Source organism: Pyrus communis, chromosome 15, assembly GCF_963583255.1.
Source record: "Pyrus communis chromosome 15, drPyrComm1.1, whole genome shotgun sequence".
In the NCBI taxonomy this organism is placed as follows: domain Eukaryota; kingdom Viridiplantae; phylum Streptophyta; class Magnoliopsida; order Rosales; family Rosaceae; genus Pyrus; species Pyrus communis.
In genome coordinates, this window is record NC_084817.1 from 11,711,077 (window position 1) to 11,729,581 (window position 18,505).

The 18,505-nt window shown below is 35.9% G+C and overlaps 2 protein-coding genes across 2 annotated transcripts; both read right to left on the minus strand.

The window, feature by feature from the left end:
- Nucleotides 1-4,781: 4,781 nt before the first annotated feature.
- Nucleotides 4,782-5,576, minus strand: LOC137717902 (major strawberry allergen Fra a 1-3-like). Its single transcript, XM_068457407.1, has one exon. It carries the CDS (start codon nucleotides 5,513-5,515, stop codon nucleotides 5,036-5,038), a length of 480 nt encoding a protein of 159 aa, XP_068313508.1. The 5' UTR covers nucleotides 5,516-5,576; the 3' UTR covers nucleotides 4,782-5,035.
- A 3,201-nt stretch (nucleotides 5,577-8,777) lies between these two features.
- On the minus strand, nucleotides 8,778-9,549 carry LOC137717770 (major strawberry allergen Fra a 1-3-like). The gene has a single exon (XM_068457247.1). The coding sequence runs from the start codon at nucleotides 9,458-9,460 to the stop codon at nucleotides 8,981-8,983; it is 480 nt and encodes a 159-aa protein (XP_068313348.1). The 5' UTR covers nucleotides 9,461-9,549; the 3' UTR covers nucleotides 8,778-8,980.
- Nucleotides 9,550-18,505: the final 8,956 nt, after the last annotated feature.

Consider the following 18,505-nt stretch of genomic DNA (forward strand, 5'->3'; position numbering starts at 1 on the left):
TTCTCCATCAGCATGCTCCAATGATCATAGTGCCCATCAAGCTTAGGAATGGCTGGCTGCACAAAACTACTTTCTCCTGCCATATCGCTGCTCCTTCTCACTGCACTCGTGTTTACTGTCAGACTTTAAATCAGGCCCCGTGGTGGGGCTCTGATACCAGATGTTAAAAACCAGAAAGATCTTTGAGAAACTGAGAGAGAAGGAAGTTCAATACACACTTGGTTTATGGGAGAATAATCTTATTGAATTCAAAGATAACACAGGCTACTTATAACCTTACAAGATAACTGAATGAAAGTAACAACCCACGATTTTACAGCACCTAGAATTGTGGTATCTGACTAGGGTTAAAGACTGAACGTGAAACAATACTAGTTCCTTAATAATAGGAATTATTAACGACTACAAAGTTGACCTAGAAACTAGGAAGCTTAACCCTAGTGGTTAAAGGACTCCTAACAAGTTTAACACATGTCGTTGCTCAAGAGAGCTACAAGGTGGAACCTCCATATCATTATTAAGTCCATGAGAACGCTCATTATGAATAATTTCAACTAAAGGAGAACGTTCCTTGTGTATAGCACCTGAAGGAGAAACAGTCTTAGTAGATGGTTTTGGACAATAAACCTGAGGAGTTGGTGAGCGTCTGCGACGGTGAGCCTCAATATCTAGTTGCATCCCATCTGAATGATTGCCCTTTAAATGCCTACATTTGTTTGTATAATGGCCAATTACACCACAATTTCCACAAGTTGAAGGCAAATTCTCATAAATAATATCAACAGAGAAACCATGTTGTTCTCGCTCAACCATAATAGATGAAGGCAAATTAGCAGAAAGATCCACATCCACCAGAATTCTAGCATAATAACCATATAACTTTTCACGTGTAGCATGATCCAACTGAAGTGGGGTACCCACCCCACAAGCAATTTCCATAAGAATGCGAGGGTGCCAATACTCTTGACTTAACCCATATATTTTGATCCATACCTGTGCATGAGTTTGGGGAAGGATGTCACCAGGCTTGAAGTCCGGTTGCCATTGGGACAACCTAAAAAGAACAAATTGAAGTGTGCAGGTTCCACCACCCCACACTCTTCTCATGTCTTCTTCGGTGGAAAAATGAAGATCAAAATATCCTTTGCCTAAAGGCACTAGTTTCCAAGAATTCTGAAGCTTCCATAAAGAAGCCAAGGCACTCTTGAGAGACTCAGTCCTCATCGGCATCGTTCCTCTTTTTAACAAAAGTCTACCAATGAGGTTTGTTCTGCATGACGGTAATTGTTCTTGATAAAGGTTCTCACTAATCTTGACATAAGTCGCATCGCCTCGAACAGTAGGAATAGGAAATTGACTTAAATTAACTGAAGTTTATGCACCATTTGTGACAATGGAAGCAAAGGTCCTTGCTTTTGGGGATTGTCCGGATAATGAACCAGTGGCAATATTCAATTTGGAGGAAGTAGCAAAGTCAAGGAAGCCCCATGGGCATAGGACAGTGGGTGACTTGTCCATGAAAACCAATCAACCTAAAACAAAATGCATTCCAAAAGAATATTAAAAAAATTAGAAATTAACCTGTTGAAAAGTGTGTAGATGTGGGCAACAATGGAAGTCTTCTCTAAAGGAGAGCCCAAGTCTGCAGGTGCAGACGAGCCCCTCAAATTGCAGAGCTTAAAACCCCAATTTCAGCAATAAGTTACTGCTACGACAGCAGAACGCAAAGAGCCAATACCCACTTCGGTGCGGAACGCAAGGACCCAATACCCAAATCGGCGCTGGGACGCTGGGATGACACCGGCAGTGACACCGACAAAGCCTAGAAAGACGAACCCGTCGGCGCGTTCATTTCCTTTTTTCGCAGGCGCGTTCTTTTTTTAAAAGCGCGTGCCTATGTCCTATGCCTCGCTAATCTAGCACACCCTCCTACTCTTCGACGAGCACCTCTAGCAGCAACATTAAAGCGTCCAACACCTACGTTGCGCGGAGAAGTGCATTTGAGGCTTATTCTAAGCTTTGAATATTGGTTCATAATCATGTGTAATTAGTAGGCAGGATGTTGTTTAATGTCGTGCTAATTACTAATTAGTGTACATTTGACATAAGCTTATGTTTACCATGGTCAGAACGAACCTACGCGTGGTTAAACCATGCTTGTTTGAGAGGCATTCCGTCCTTTCTCTCCCCCTCCTGTTGGATGTGATCTAGAATGGGTGTCGGCATTGATTAACATTGACTCAGCATCATGGAATGTCGACTTGATTAATTCTTTGTTTTCTCCTGGTGAGGCGGCCATGATACACTCTATTCCTCTAAGCGGCATGCTTCCCCCAGATCAATTAATGTGACACTATGATGCTAAAGGCGCTTTCTCGGTCAAAAGTGCCTACAAAGTTGCTTATGACATGCGGGATCAACCGTCCACTTCGAATCAAAGTATCCCTGCGGCTTTGATGTGGAATTCTATCCGGAAAGCCAATGTTCCAGGTAAGATTAAAATGTGTGTTTGGAGAGCTTGTAATATTCTCCATACCCATTCTAAGGTGATGTCAAAAGGAGTGGAGGTGGACAACACTTGCATTTTTTGTAGTTCCTCTTCAGAGTCAGCGCTACATGTGTTTAGTTTTTGTCCATTCACCTATGCAGTCTATCTCTCTGTCAACATGAATTTTGATTCCCAACATGGAGTTCTCACCTCTTTCTGCGACTGGTTTTCTCAGTGTGCAACCTCTATTTCTCCAGGTCAGCTCAATTACTTTTTGGTGCTTCTTCATTCAATATGGCATGCTAAAAACTCTCTATTGTGGGATGGCAAACTTGAGAACCCTGCCTTAGTGAGCTATGTGGCTAGTCTCCATTTGAACGAGTTCCTTAAAGCCTCTGAATTCCGTTTGGTTCGAAAATTTGGTTTAACGTGCTATTTTCTCTTAGTGACACATTGTTTGATTTGCAAATTGATTTAAAACACTGTTGTTTGGGGCCCTAATCCCAATGGAAATTTCTCGAGGAAGTCCGCGACTTGGCTCCAATTAGAGGAATTAACACATCTCCAACGTAAATGCTTATTAATAGGATCTGGAAGCAAATTATGCCTCCTAAGATTAAGTTATTTGCCTATACTCTGGTCAAGGGTAGATTACAAACTAGTAAACGTCTTAGCAAGTTTTTACCCAATGTAAATAACCAGTGCCCGATGTGTCATAACCAAGAGGAAGATCACGACCATCTTTTTCTTCATTGCCAGCATGCTAAGCAGGTATGGACCTGTTCAAATGAAATTCATTTAGCTACTATTGCCGACAACCTCAAAGTAAATGATTGGTTGAGTACCTTGCCACACGAAGGAAAAAATGAAATTAGCTGTTTAAGTAAAGCTCTGGCTATTTGCTGGCAAATCTGGAACGATAGGAATGCATGAGAAACCTATACAATACCGATCTGTTCTTAGAGCCCTGTCAACGGCTAAAGATTATTTCAAAGAGAATACTAATCTCGCTAAGCAATCTGAGGCAGGCATCAAAGAGATATTGATTATATGGCAGTGCCCTCCTCCTCCGTATGTTAGAATAATTTTGATGGGTATGTTTCAAACTCTATGGCTGCTGGAGGATTCGTAGTTAGAAATTGAAGGCTGATATCATTTTCTTTGTTGTCAACAGATTTGGGTGTATTACAACTTTGTTTTTGTCACAAAAATGCATTCTTTTTTTCTTAGAATTCTAATTTTGACGAGACCTAAAGATATGAAGAACTTCATTGACATTATTGTGAGCGTAGTCATATCTATTAATGTGGATGTGCTCACTTGTATGCATTTGAGGTCAACTAATTTAGGTCTACTTACGTCATCGTCAACCGAAATGTTTAAATATAGCTCCGTCTAGAAGTATAGCCCCGCAAAAAAAATATATATATATATATATTTAAATGAATAGTGTCAGACCATATTCATAAACCATCTCCAACCGAATAGGCTAAACATAGGCCCTCAATACTTTATTAGTTTTAAGTTTGTACTTTAAATTTATTAATTAATTTAGTTAAACTACCGTTAAATGTTTTCAAATTTAATCATTGAATTTAAATCAATTATTGCAAATGAGGAGCTGGACCCCAAAAAATGGGTTAAGAGCCACACTAAATTTGGCCAGTCTAATGCCTCTTTGGCCAAATAATAGTGGACTCTAAAAAATTATAACCTAGTCATCGGTTGGAGATAAATCTTTAGACAAATTATATCATTTTTTTGGCTTTTGAACTTTTAACACTCTCCGGTGGAAATGTCCTTACAATTTTTTTAAGGGAAGGACATATTTCATTCATGAAGGAGCAAATATATACAAGATTTACATAGATCAAGAACTTGACCCAAAAGGGGGTACTAACGAAGATCTGAAAATATATATACAAAAGAATAATCTTATGTTGCAAGACAACGTTGGAAGAGACAAAGAATTCACAGAAACCAATGCATGCAAGGTCCTGCCAACTCAAGTAGTTAGAACTAAAATCGTTAACATTATTCATTAGTAGTTTGGGTCAACACATGCAGAAAGATCGTATGACATATATACATGTATTCATTTGTCACACCAATCATAATTGTAAAATGTTGTATGCGTTATGTCAACTTGTGTAGTTAGAAAATATTATGCTTTAACCTGAACGCGCATTAGGTGGTAAATAAGATTCATTTGTTTTCTTAAATTAGTTATTGTGGGATCTTTTGGTGTGATTGACTTGACATGTCATGTAGAATAATAGAGGTCAAGTCAGAAATATGAAAATTGAACATTATTCATAACCACGGTGAAACTTGCAAATATATCAACAATGTGATTTTCTTCTTATTTATTTGTAAATGAAAAGAAATACAATATTCACTCTTTATTCAGAAGCTCCAATTATAAGTCAAAACATTGTTTCAAAACTTAAAGAAAAAGGGAATGAAAACCACACCAATGCATTGTATGATGCCAAAAGATCACACAACTACTTATTAATGCTTTTTGCTGCAACAAGCAATATTAATTTAGTTGTAGGAGTCTTGGTTCTCCAAGAGGTAGTTCTCAATCAACTTGAAGAGGTGGGAAGCCTTCTCTTTGCCAGCCTTAACATGCTCTTCCTTGATCTCAACGTCACCTTTTGTGTGGTAGTGGCTTATGCTCTTGATAACAGAACCGCTGCCGGAAGCCACCAACTTGGTCTCATAAGAGATCTTCTCAATTGTCTCAGTGATAGCATCTCCTTCGATCACACTGTACTTGTAAACAAAGTTGTCCTTGTCAACCCCATCAATTCTGTGCTTCACATAGCTGTATGTGCTACCTTCACCAAAGTTGATCTTCTTAATGGTTCCAACTCCGCCATCTCCTTCAAGGATCTCAGTGCTCTTCACTGCCTGTGGTGCAATCTTGGGGATGAGGTTGTCAGCATCAAGAACAAAAGCATTGTACAACCTAGCAGGGGGGATGACGGAGGTGAACTCGAATTCGTATGTGAAAACACCCATGATTCTGAGAAGTGTTTGGAAAGTAAGAAAATAGAAATTGATGAAGAGGAAGATGATGTAATGGGAGGTTTTGAGTTGTGAAGAAGTGAGGGAGGAGGTATGTATTTATAGGGTGAGGCCGAAGGTTGATCATAAGGTTTTATTATGCAAGTTCCTGCTTGGTTCTATTCATTTACGTGGGAACCATTACTTTTTCTACGTGGAATTTTGTATTTTAGTAAAGAGGAAGGGAAGGACCATCTGGATATTGAAAAAGAAAATACCCAATTACTCACGAGGTCGACTATAACCTCAATTATTTTCCATATATAACATGGGTTTGTACTATGAGATTCCATTTGATGATAAACAATAGTATGAGAACATGCATGAACCATGCATGTGGGACTTCTCATAATTCAATTTTCGTCGTCTACTACTGTATTGTTGACAATTTTGAGTCATTTTTCATTTGGCTGTGTGCTTAAATAGGTTAACAGGGACGAGGACTGTGCATTGGGATAACAGCATAAATCATACTTGTTACAGTTGAAATTATTTTGAGCCATTTCCATTTGGAGAGGTGAAAGCCTAAAGGAAAACGGTGGCCAATCAATGTTGATAAATTGCAACTAGCTAATGCTGAAATGCAAGTCAAGTCGCCCTAATTTGAACGTCTGGAGTTTGACGGAAAAAAAAATTGAACTTCTAGAAGTGCATACTATTTGTAAGATACGTACTAATATTAACTAATTAACCTCCGTAAAATTTATTGGAAAATCTAAACAACTTGGTTCGTTTTTATGTTAGGGTGTTTTTGATATGGTGTGTATTATGGTTTTCTAGTCGGATAAGAATTATGATTACTTTCCCATCTTTAATAAAGGTTTAAGATTGCTTTATTATTTTTTAGTATATTAAGTCTTTATAAGTACATCTGTTGTCACCTTGGAGGTATCAAGTCTTAGCAAGACTAATGTTTTCGTTACGTAGCATGCTTGTCAATTTGGAGTGTTTTTCTTTCTTGTAGGTCTATGGAATAATCTTTATTTTTCAATAATTTTTTTTTTCATCCTTTGATTTGTAAACTAAATTTCCTATTCTATTGCCATTCCTTTATGCAATGCATGTGCCTATTGTTGAAGAGTAAATCTCGCCTAATCATTTTCCACTATAAAAAAAAAATAAAATATATATATATATCAACAGCTAATTACGTGTGTGAAGCTTTTACAATGTTGCGATTACTAATATATATGTTGAAGGTAAAAGAATTATCACTTAAGTCTTGTGCAGTATAAGGGATTGGGTTGCAATGGATAAACCACTATTGTCAAGGTATTTTGAAGGAATAAATGAAAATTTTGTAGCAAACTTGAAGTAGAAGATGAATTACTTAGAAGAAAACTCATCTATTTTAATCCTCCTCAAAATGGTATAGAAAGGAGAAGTTTTTTTCCATTTCTAACCTCCTTATCCCCTTAAAAAAAAAGTAATAATAAATAAATAAATAAAATCATTATTCTCTACCTTCATTGAACCTTAATTTGTTAGTTATCATTCGAATGAGGCCTTAAAGTAATTGCCTTGTTGGAACTCCATTGTAGTATGTTTGGCAGAACTTTACCAAGGACAATTCAAACAGAGTCTATTAAATTAATAGAGTATATAGGTAGCTGAGAGCAAGGATTCTTATTCAAATATATATGATAATATATTATTTTTGAAACTCAATGAGACCAGACCGATACATTTATTAGTCTACAAATATAAAGGTAGCCGAGAGCAAGGATTCTTATTCAAATATAAAGGGTTGGGTGAACTCATGCAAAAAGACTATGGCATATGTATATTCATTTGTCATACCATGATAACTGTAAATGTTAAATATGTGTGGTCAACTCGTGTAGTTAGAAAATATGATACTTTAAATTGAGGGAACTTTAACGAAAAATTTCCGGTGCTGTTCAGTTTAACAAAAAAATCATATTTTTACATTAAAAAGTCAATCCTAATACTATTCACTTTACCATTTATTTTGTCCTTATCGTTAAAATTCAAAATTTTCAAATCATTTTCATCGGTTTTTCTTTAAATTGATCGCATATTAGGTGGTAGATAAGATTAATTTGTTTTCTTAAATTAGTTAGGCTTTTTATCCACAATGGTCTCTAAGATTTGCATAACACATCACTTTGGTCCCTAAGATTGAAAATCAATAGAAATGGTCCCTAAGATTGTGCACTATCCATTATTTTAGTCATTCCATTAAAAACTTTTATAAGTGTCCTGAATCTCTTGGCCAGAAGTTTGGGCAATTTTCAAAGTTTCGTAACTCAATCGTTTCATAATCAAATTCAACTCATAATATATCACAATGAAGATAGGAAAGTGTAGAACGAGATTCCACCTATTTGGAAGCCCAATGGTTTCCGAAGATGGCCGAAAAATAGCCTGAAATGTGACTGGTCCGCGGAAAAACTGGAAAACTCGCCTGAAACTGGGTAAACTTTAAACGTTCATAACTTCTTCAATACTCAACGAAATTGATTGATTAAAAATGAAAATCATACTCCTCAAAGAGAGGAAGATAATGGTACCTTTTTCGAAGGCTAACTTGCCGTGTTTTGGTCGGCAAACTAGTCGAAAATGGCTAACTCGACAACCAAGATAGCCACTTTCAAACTGTTTTTGGGCCAAACCACAGCTAGTTAACCTTTAAAAAAGGTACCAGGCTTTTTGTCTCATCGAGAAGTATGATTTTTGTTTTCGAATCACTTGATTTCGTTGAGTATTGAAGAAGTTATGAACGTTTAAATTTTACTCAGTTTCCGGTGAGTTTTCCAGTTTTCCCGCGGACCAGTCACCCTTCAGGCTATTTTTCGGCCATCTCCAACAGCCATTAGGCTTCCAAATGGTATAATCTTGTTCTACACTTTCCTATCTTCATTTTGATATATTATGGGTTGAATTTGGTTAAGAAACGATTGAGTTATGAAGCTTTGAAAATTGTCCAAACTTTCGGCCAAGATCTCCAGGACACTTAACGGAGTTTTTAACGGAATGACCAAAATAATGGATGGTGGACAATCTCAAGGACCATTTCTATTGATTTTCAATCTCATGGACCAAAGTGACGTGTTATGCAAATCTCAGAACCATTTTGGCTAAAAAGCCAATTAGTTATCATGTGATCTTTTGGTGTGATTGACATGACATGTCACATGAAATAATAGAAGTCAAGTTAGAAAAATGAAAATTGAAAAAGAAATTTTAAAATATATCATCAAATATGATTTCTTCTTATTTATTTGTAAATGAAGGGAAACACAATATTCACTCCAATCAAAAGCTCCAATTACAAGCCAAAACACTGTTTCAAAACTTAAAGAAAAAGGGAATGAAAACCACACCGATACATTGTTTGATGCCAAAAGAGGACACAACTACTTAATAATACTTCTTCTGGCAGTAGACAACATTAATTTAGTTGTAGGCATCTTGGTGCTCCAAGAGGTAGTTCTCAATCAACTTGAAGAGGTGGGAGGCCTTCTCTTTACCAGCCTTAACATGCTCTTCCTTGATCTCAATGTCACCTTTGGTGTGGTAGTGGCTAGTGCTCTTGATGACAGAACCGCTGCTGGAAGCAACCAACTTAGTCTCATAAGAGATCTTCTCAATCGTCTCAGAGATAGCATCTCCTTCAATCACACTATACTTGTAGACAAAGTTGTCCTTGTCAACCCCATCAATTCTGTGCTTCACATAGCTGTATGTGCTACCTTCACCGAAGTTGATCTTCTTAATGGTTCCAACTCCGCCATCTCCTTCAAGGATCTCAGTGCTCTTCACTGCTTGTGGTGCAATCTTGGGGATGAGGTTGTCAGCATCAAGAACAAAGGCATTGAACAACCTAGCAGGAGGAATGGCGGAGGTGAACTCAGATTCGTATGTGAATACACCCATGATTCTGAGATGCGTTTGGGAAGTGTGAAATAACTAATTGATAAAGAGAAAGACTGGGGAAGAAATATGATGTATTGGGAGGTTTTGAGGTGTGAATAGCTGAAGAGGAGGTATGGTATTTATAGGCGAGGCTGCCTGAAGGTGGATGGATGGGATTTATGCCATTTCCTTTTTCTTTTTTTTTTTAATTGGTTCTATTCATTGTGACGTGGGAACCATTACTTTTCTACATGGAATGTTTGTATTTTAGTCAAGAGAAGAACCATCTGCTAATTGAATAAAATAAAATAAAAATAGCCATTTAATCCACGAGCTCAATTATTTCTATCCCACTGGAGCTAATTTTACACTTTCTGTGAAACCAGAGCATGGAAATTGGAATTCCGTTCAGTAATTGATTAAGCTTATTCCTTTCTATCTTTTTCAGTCCAAAACTGATACTTGGGTCTCAACCAACAGTGACTGCCATGGCCTTTGAATTCAATAATCCTGATAAAGTGAACACTTCACATTCTCTTCCATTCCAGTTAGCCATTCTGATGGTAAAAATTTCAATTAATCTGCTGACCATCTCACCTTAATTGTGGCAGGGCTAGCTTACCCTCTAATCATTTCATATCGTATAACCAAAAATATTTATCTAATTTTGTAGATTCACAATCAACATGGTCATTGGCTGTGTACATAAAATAGTTAATAGATACGAGGACTGTGTATTTGGACTTTGTTATAATTGAACATTTTGATCTTGCCTTTTCCGTTTGAATATGTAAAAACTCCATAGAAAATTATGGGCAATCAATGTTGACTCAATGCAGCCATATGTTTGGAATGCAAGTCAAGTACCCTAATTTGAACTTCTGGAAGTGCATACTAGTTGTGATGTAGTAGGGACAACAATATATGAAGCAAATAACAATTTTGTCAAACAAGGTTTCATCAATTGGGCATTAGACACCAATTCATTTCGGATAATACTTGGGTACTCACCTTTTAATTTTGTCCAATGATATTTTGAATTATTTTATTGTTTTGAAAAATAATGGACATGTTATTTAATTTTTCTTGGCCTTTTAAAAAAAGAAACATGTGACATTTTTTTTATTGAATCAAGTCAGAAAGTGAGTACATCAATACTCACTAGTGAGTATCTCGGTATTATCCATTCATTCTATCGCCATCAGTGTACTAATTAACCTCAATAAATTACATTCATACTGTTTCATAAAAGCTTTAGTTGTGAGGACTCTCAACTGAACAGCCTATACATGAAATCCCTATAACAAAATGGTCTTTTAGTGAGGAAATCTCTAGCAAGGAAACTTAGTTTTCTCGCTATACAATACTTTTTACAAGGATATTATTTGTTCTTTGCAAAAACAAACCCAATTTTGATTACAAAACTTGTCCTTGCTCTAGCGAGAAATTCAAATATTTTGCAAAAAAAACATTTCCTCACTGTAGATGGACTCTTAGCGTGGTAATCTATCTTTACTCACTATACCGAGTAAAAGTTTTAAAGTTTAACAAAATGGAAACTTTGAGCGAGAAATTTTTTTTTCTTTCTAAAACATCTTTTTTGTTGTAGTGAATGCACAATTGGATTCACATACATCAACAATAAATAATTCATCATGTGCGTGCAGGTAGAAGACTATGCATAATTAACACCTTTCCAAAAGTGTTAATTACACTCAATATTCTTGTGGTATATGTGTGGGAGTTTAGGTTAATTGTTGGTCGTGCAAATTTTCCTCAAGATCAAGAAATTTGTCACATAAGATGAAATGAAGCCAGATTTAATTATATTGGTATCATTGTCTTTGTTAATAGACTTGGGGTGTTATGAGGTCTTTGTCACATAAATGCATTTGTTTTCTCCTTTAGATTTTCAAATTTGGCGTGACCTATAGATATGAAGAAATTCATTGCACTACAAAAAACACCAGGATTTGTCGGGCCATATACTGTTTCGTCACCTATAATTTTGCTCGTGAAAATTTTGTGGGTCAAAGTTTGTCACGCAAAACCCGTTGCCCAAATGTCTACCTGAAAAAATATCAGCATTCATTTGGCGAACACTTTTGACCAAACTAAATAAAGTCATCGGGTAAAAGAGCATTGACCGACCTGACCCGACAAATATAGCTTGTTTGACGACAAAAATTTTGTTGAGTTTCTGGAAACAAAGTAATAATAAAAATTTAGCTTGACGCATATTAGTCAAGCAATTATTTAAAAGGAAAAAAATACAATAAAAGTCTACTCGACAAATATATTCGTTGGGCAAAGCTTTTAAATATATTTTTTTAATTCAAAATTTAAAAAAATATTTGATTTAAATAATGTATTAATTCTAATTATATTTGTCTAAAAGGCTAAAATAAATCACAACATTAAAGAAATTAATTTAATTACATAAAAAAAAATATTTGTACAATTGTATGTAACAAAAAAAACTAAGTACAACTACTGGAGTTACTGTTGTGACTAGTGGAATGGCTCCTAAAGGTCGCTTGGAGGATTGGAAATGCGAATGCTAGAAGCTGACATTGCTTGCGCTATCCTAACAATGTACCAAAGGCCCTCCTCTCGTCAACGCACGGTTTCTTGCTCGTGTGGAGCTTCTTCTTGATGGCTCACTAGCTCCGTCTCCAACTATTTGTAGTTTGGAAGACGTCTTGCTTGGAGGATGAGAGCTAGATTAATAATAAGTTTCCCCAAGGTCCTAAACCTGACCCACTCCTAGGATGCCGAATTCTTTGCCTTTCTGTCCGCCAACCACGCCCATCAGCAACTGTAAAAACACCTCTAGATTAGATGTCATCTCCTACATTACCATGTCCAGTGTCTGCTGGGAAAGGTTGGCTACGTACTCGTCCTTATTCAGCAACATAGAAGCCTACAAATAAAATAAAATAAAAAGCATGTTACCTAATCCCTGAAAGTTTATTTTGGTGATTTTTGGCGTATACAGTCTTAGAATATATATATATATATATATATATATATATATATATATATATAAGTTTCAAGGTTGAATCGTTGAAACTAGTTTCGTAGAATATGTATCCCGTCAAAACAATTGATTCAACAAACACTTAGAATTTATTTTATACTTCCGTTGAATAGAATGAAAGATTTTGTGATATCCACTAGTGTAAATATTTTAAATTGATGATCAAAAGTATTGCTAAAATAACCGTTAAATCGTGATTTTTCATTTGTAACCGTTGAAGGATTCCATCCCGTTACCTAATCCTTAAAAGTTTATTTTTGGTGTTTTTTGGTTTATCCGATCTTGAAGTATATACAAATAATTTTGACAGGAGGATCATTGAAATTAGTTTTATAGAATGTTCATCCAATCAGAACAATAGATTCAACAAACAATTAAGAGTTTATTCTATATTTTCATTAAGTAGAATGGAAGCTTTTGTGGTGTCCACTATAGTTTAAATTGATGATCGGGTTCGTTTATTGTATTTATCTAAGGTCAAGGAGTGCATTTGTAAAAAAAAATATCAAAACCAAAGCTAAAATAACCATTAAGTCATGATTTTTGTTTTGTAACTGTCGGAAGATTTTGTCTCGTTACCTAATCTCTTTGAACGTTTGCTTTTTGAATTTTTGGTTATGCGATATCGGAGTATATACAAACAAGTTTGACATTTGGATTGTTAAAACTAGTTTCGTAGAGTGTTTATCCTATCAACAATAGATTCAACAAACAATTAGAGTTTGTTCTATTTACTTCCACTAAGTAGAGCATAAGTTTTTGTGGTATCCACTATTGTAAGTATTTTATATTGATGATCGGGTTCGTTCATTGTATTCTTCTAGGGTCGAGGAGTGTAATTGTAAAAGATCATCAAAATCAGAGCTAAAAGAACCATTAAATCATGATTTTTTTTTGTTTGTAACCGTTGAAGGATTTTGTCCCGTTACCTAATCTCTAAAAGTTTGTTTTTGGTGATTTTTGGTGTTGCGATCTTGGAGTATATACAAACAAGTTTGATAGTTGGATTGTTGAAATTAATTTTGCAAACTATGAAAATTAGCGAAGGAATTAAATATGCCAATCATGTCTCTGACCTTTCTCCGTATATATTTGGCGCGAAAAGTATACTCGATGCCTAAAGCTTTGCCTGTTGAACTCTATTCGTTGGGTAAAAATCCTCTTCAAAAAACCTAAAATGTTGACCCTTTTTGCCCAACTAATGTTTGTATTCTATCAGGGGCTAGGTTTATGTGTAATCACGTTTATTTAATCAGACTGCTTTTTTGTATGCACCCGAAATTGAATTTCATTCTATCTATTTTAACGGGAGCACCATATTTCATCAGGATTCATAATGTTTGTTTTCTATCAGGGGCATAGGCTTATGTTTAATCACATTTATTTAATCGGATTGCTTTTTTGTATGCATCCGAAGTTGAATATCATTCTATCTATTTTAAGGGGAACACCATATTTCATTAATGATAGGAGCAAATATATGATTCATAATATATAGATGAAGAACATGAACACATGAACACATGAACAACTTGCAAACAAACATCTGAAAATGCAAAAGAATAATTAAAGATGTTGCAAGACAATGCTAAAAGAGACAGAGGATCCATATAAACGATTCATCTAGTACTGAGATCATGAAAGAGATGAACAGTCTCAATGCTCCCTTTGTAATTGATATATGTCCTGATAATTGAATATATATCATCTATTATCTAAATAATAGATGATACATACACAGAGAGAGAGAGAGAGATATATATATATATATATATATATATGTATATGTATATGTATATGTATGTTATAAACATCTTATTTAAGTGTGATTGTATATATCTTAGATTAGATTTGTTTCTAGTTATTCTTCCCTATTAAGACTTGTATTCCTTGGAGGAGAAGGATTTCTTCTCTTCCCTATTACTATAAATAAAGGCATGCGTAGGGGAAATAACACATCCTCTACACAACCCTACAAACACATCTCTCTCTCTCTCTATTTTCTCTGTGCCGCTGGCCCCCCTTTCCTTGTCAGTTAAATATAGGCCACAACACATTATCAACACGCTCCTACCACTACGCTTAGGAATCTAACGTGGAAGTTTTCTGCATCATACCAGTTCACCAATATCATCAGCAATGAAGTTCTTTCAAAACAATAGTTTTTATCTAGATATTTTTGCAGCCTTGATAGCATGAACATTCACCATAATGCATGACCCAACTTTACGTTTTTTCAAATTTAGATTCTACATAAATTGTGTATGCATTCTATTTATAATTATTGAATTATGTGAATTTGATATTGCCATTAATTGCATCAGATATATGTCCATGCATTAAATTATTTATATGAATATGCATTGAGTTAATCTGGAATTGAAAAAAATTATAAAGAATTTTTTAGGGTTTCGTTGAAAACCCATCTATGTTGATGGGCTCCTTTTTTTCCCCTGAGCTGAGAATCCAAACCTGGAGTCACGGCTATAGGCCTAAACCCTAAACTTGATGCCCAGATAGCGTCGCCTCCCTTGAACCGTCGAGTAGCATGGCCTGCAACCATGCCCAACCACCTCCGCTTACTTCCCCGACGACCTGAAGTCGTCACTGATGAGTCCTTACTTGAAATTCAATATTTTTTTTCTTTGAAATTAAAATAAAAAATTTTTAGGGTTTTACAACATTGAGAGTTTTTCACTATCAGTTCAAATTAATGGGTTGCCGTTGAACCCACGGCCTCTGCCGTGATTTTTTGCACCACGACTTCACTACTTTGGAAGTCTCTCAAAGAAACTACCTCATGTGGGTCCAAGATGTGAAGCTCTATCTCACCACAAAGAATTTGTGTCCCGTAATTGAAGATGAGATGGACAACCTGGTTAGCGAAGTTAAGAAAGTCAATACCATGATCTTCATCCGAAGACACATTTATGATGCACTATAAACCGAGTACCTTGCTGAGGAGGATCCACAAGCACTCTGGGTCGCTTTGGTTTATCGTTTTGATCACCAAAAGGACATCTTCTTGCCTGAGGCAAGACATGACTGGCAACATTTGCGCTTCTGATGCGTGATTTATGCGCACACAAATTAAACCCTCTTTTTGACGATTTGTAGTATAAGTGCAAGTAGGGATCGTTCTGGACCGGGGATTAGGAGGGATTGCAAATTTCTTGGAAACTGACTCAAAAACGTAAAATAAAGTTTAAAACACTAAACTAGACTCAAAGAATGCAAAATTAAAATTTAAAACACTAAGACAAACCAAAAACTCAAAATGCTTTAAAAACACAAACTAAATTGAATTCTAACTAAAATGAACATTAAAGCAAAAGGGGGATTGAGGTTTTTACGAAAATTGAAATAACGAAACAAGTTAATAAACTAGACAGAATGTAAATATGAAGTTTATGGATGAATGCTAGCTAAGGGGTTCATCTCCATACATGTTACACTTGCATACAAGATTGATTCTCAGTTGGTCTTTCGATAAATTATGAAACTCAATGCTCCAAGTTAATTGGGTTCGCTTAAATTAACTTTCAGATTTCCCTAGATTCGTTGGATTGAATGGAATACGCATTACAACCAAATTATTCTTAATCAAAGTCCCTAACTATGGAATACGCATGATAGAGACATTCAACAAAGATCATTAAGTTCAACGGAAATCATAAACATCGACGAGGCATTCGTTACTATGGAATACGCATGAAACTTATGCCAAGAATTCGTTTAACGCGATTGTTTATAAGCAACCTCCACTACTTGTGAATATAAGTTCGTAACTATTAGGTGAAACTCACTTATATTCTAGCGTCATATTCATTCAAACGGTTAAACAAATTGAATCCACAACTTATGAAATTCCAACGAAAGTTAATCAATTCATATTGCAAATATAAACATAGTTTCGAATCACCCCCTAGCTAAAGGGGGGTTTATTTCCTCATAACTTTGAAATTAAAGAAACACCTAAACATTCCAACAACTCAAACTTGAATTGTATGAACGTTTAGGCACTCTTCTCTTCCATTCCTCATACGTACAAAACAAAGAGAATTGAATTTAAACTTTGAAATCAAAGAAACACCTAAACATTCCAACAACTCAAACTTGAATTGTATGAACGTTTAGGCCCTCTTATCTTCCTCGTTATTGTAGCACAAGGTCTAAGGTGAGGTTTGGGGGATTATGGAAATGGTAGAGGAGTGGTTTGGAGGGTTGGGAAGTGGTGGAAATGGAAAGATGGTTTTGGATTCTAAGGGGACTCACGGCAAAGAGAAGGAATGGAAGTGTTTGTGGTGTGTTGTGTATGAAAATGAGATGTCTTTGAATGATGGGAATGCAAGGGCTTTTATAGGAGAATGAAGGTATAAATGGCTGTTTGTTTAAGCATGCAAGTGGCTAATTAATGATGGACAAATAGCTAGGAAAACATGTGAAAGCTGGAATTGCATGTGAAGGTGTTGGAATGTGAATGAAGGCCACGGCATGGGATGTTTTTCTGGAATGATGGCAGGTTGTGCATGTGTTTGGGAAGAGAATAAATGTATGATGGTGGCTGAATGATTAAAGAGAATGAATGGGAGTGACACTAGGTTGGTTATGCATGTGGAATGTGGCTAAATTGTTGGTGAAATGATGAATGGGAAAGCTGGAATTTCAAAGGGGGAGCCACGGCATGGACTAGTGTAATGGTGCTGAAAATGCATGTTTGTGCATGTGATTTGAAGTGATTATTGTTTGGAAATGAATGTGAAGGCATGGCTTGAATGATGAAGAATAAAGGGTGCATGAGTGAATGATTGAATGTGCATGTGGGTGAATGTGAAGGGAATGCATGTGAGGATGCTGGAAATGCAATGGAACTCACGGCACAAGGGTTCTTTGGTGATGAATGTGGTTGATTTAATGGAGGAACAAGTGCATGTGTTGAATTGGTGGTGCATGTGATTAAAGATGGAGAAGGTGGTGTAATGATGAAGTGGAATGGCTGAAAATGCAAGGGGGAGTGAAGGCCACGGCAAAGGTGTTTTGGTGCATGTGTTGGCTGTTTTGTTTGTTGGTTAAAGCTTGTGTTTGCATGTGAATGTTGTTTGTGTGAAGTGTGTGTGAATGTGCATGTGTTTTAAAGAATGAATGGTGGTATAATGATGAAGTGTGATGAGTGATAAGTGTATGATATGTTGAGTGATAAATGAATGATATGTTGAGTGATAAGATGAGTGGTTATTGATATGTAGATGAATGAATGATATGATAAGTAATAAATGAATGATAAGTGGTTATTGATATGTAGATGAATGAATGATATGATAAGTAATAAATGAATGATATGTGGTGATGATAAGATAAGTGTATGATATGATAAGTGGTGAATGAAGGAGTGGAATGTTGGAATGTTATGCACGACTAAGGATATAGGAAAGGTTTAAATATCCTAAAACTAAAAGGAACAAGGTTCCAACACTTTGGTCTTCAATTAGGTTTTCAATTTCGTCCAACACTTTGGCTCCAAGCATAAGCTATCCATCCTTAGCCCAAAATGCATCTTTTTGCTCCTTTAGCCCTTTTGGCCTACAAACACACGAAAATAGCTTAAAGTACTAAAATAACTAAAGAAACATAACGTAAATGCACGAGAACAAGCCATTTAAGTCGCATGAATATGCTCCTATCAGCTTCCAAGACTTTAAGTCTGTGAATGAATATAATTTTGAAGTTTGTCGAATCTGATCACTTCTCAAGTTTTGGAATGATACCTTGATCGAAAAGGATCTCCTGGAGAAGACGTATTCGACCTTTTTTGCTACTAATATTGTCCTGCAGCAACAATATATGGCTCAGAAGTTAACTAAGTTTACGGATTTGATCTCTGTTTTACTTCTCGTTGAAAAGTAGAATCAGCTATTGATGAAAAATCATTAACCTTGACCTACTAAGGCAACTGTTGTGCCTGAAACAAATTATAGCACGAACTAACGCCCATAATGCCAACATAAGCATGGTAGGGGTGGCCAAAA

Excerpts from the sequence above, each read along its gene's own strand:
- LOC137717902 (XM_068457407.1), bottom strand. The coding sequence starts at position 5,515 with ATGGGTGTTTTCACATACGAATTCGAGTTCACCTCCGTCATCCCCCCT.
- LOC137717770 (XM_068457247.1), bottom strand. The coding sequence starts at position 9,460 with ATGGGTGTATTCACATACGAATCTGAGTTCACCTCCGCCATTCCTCCT.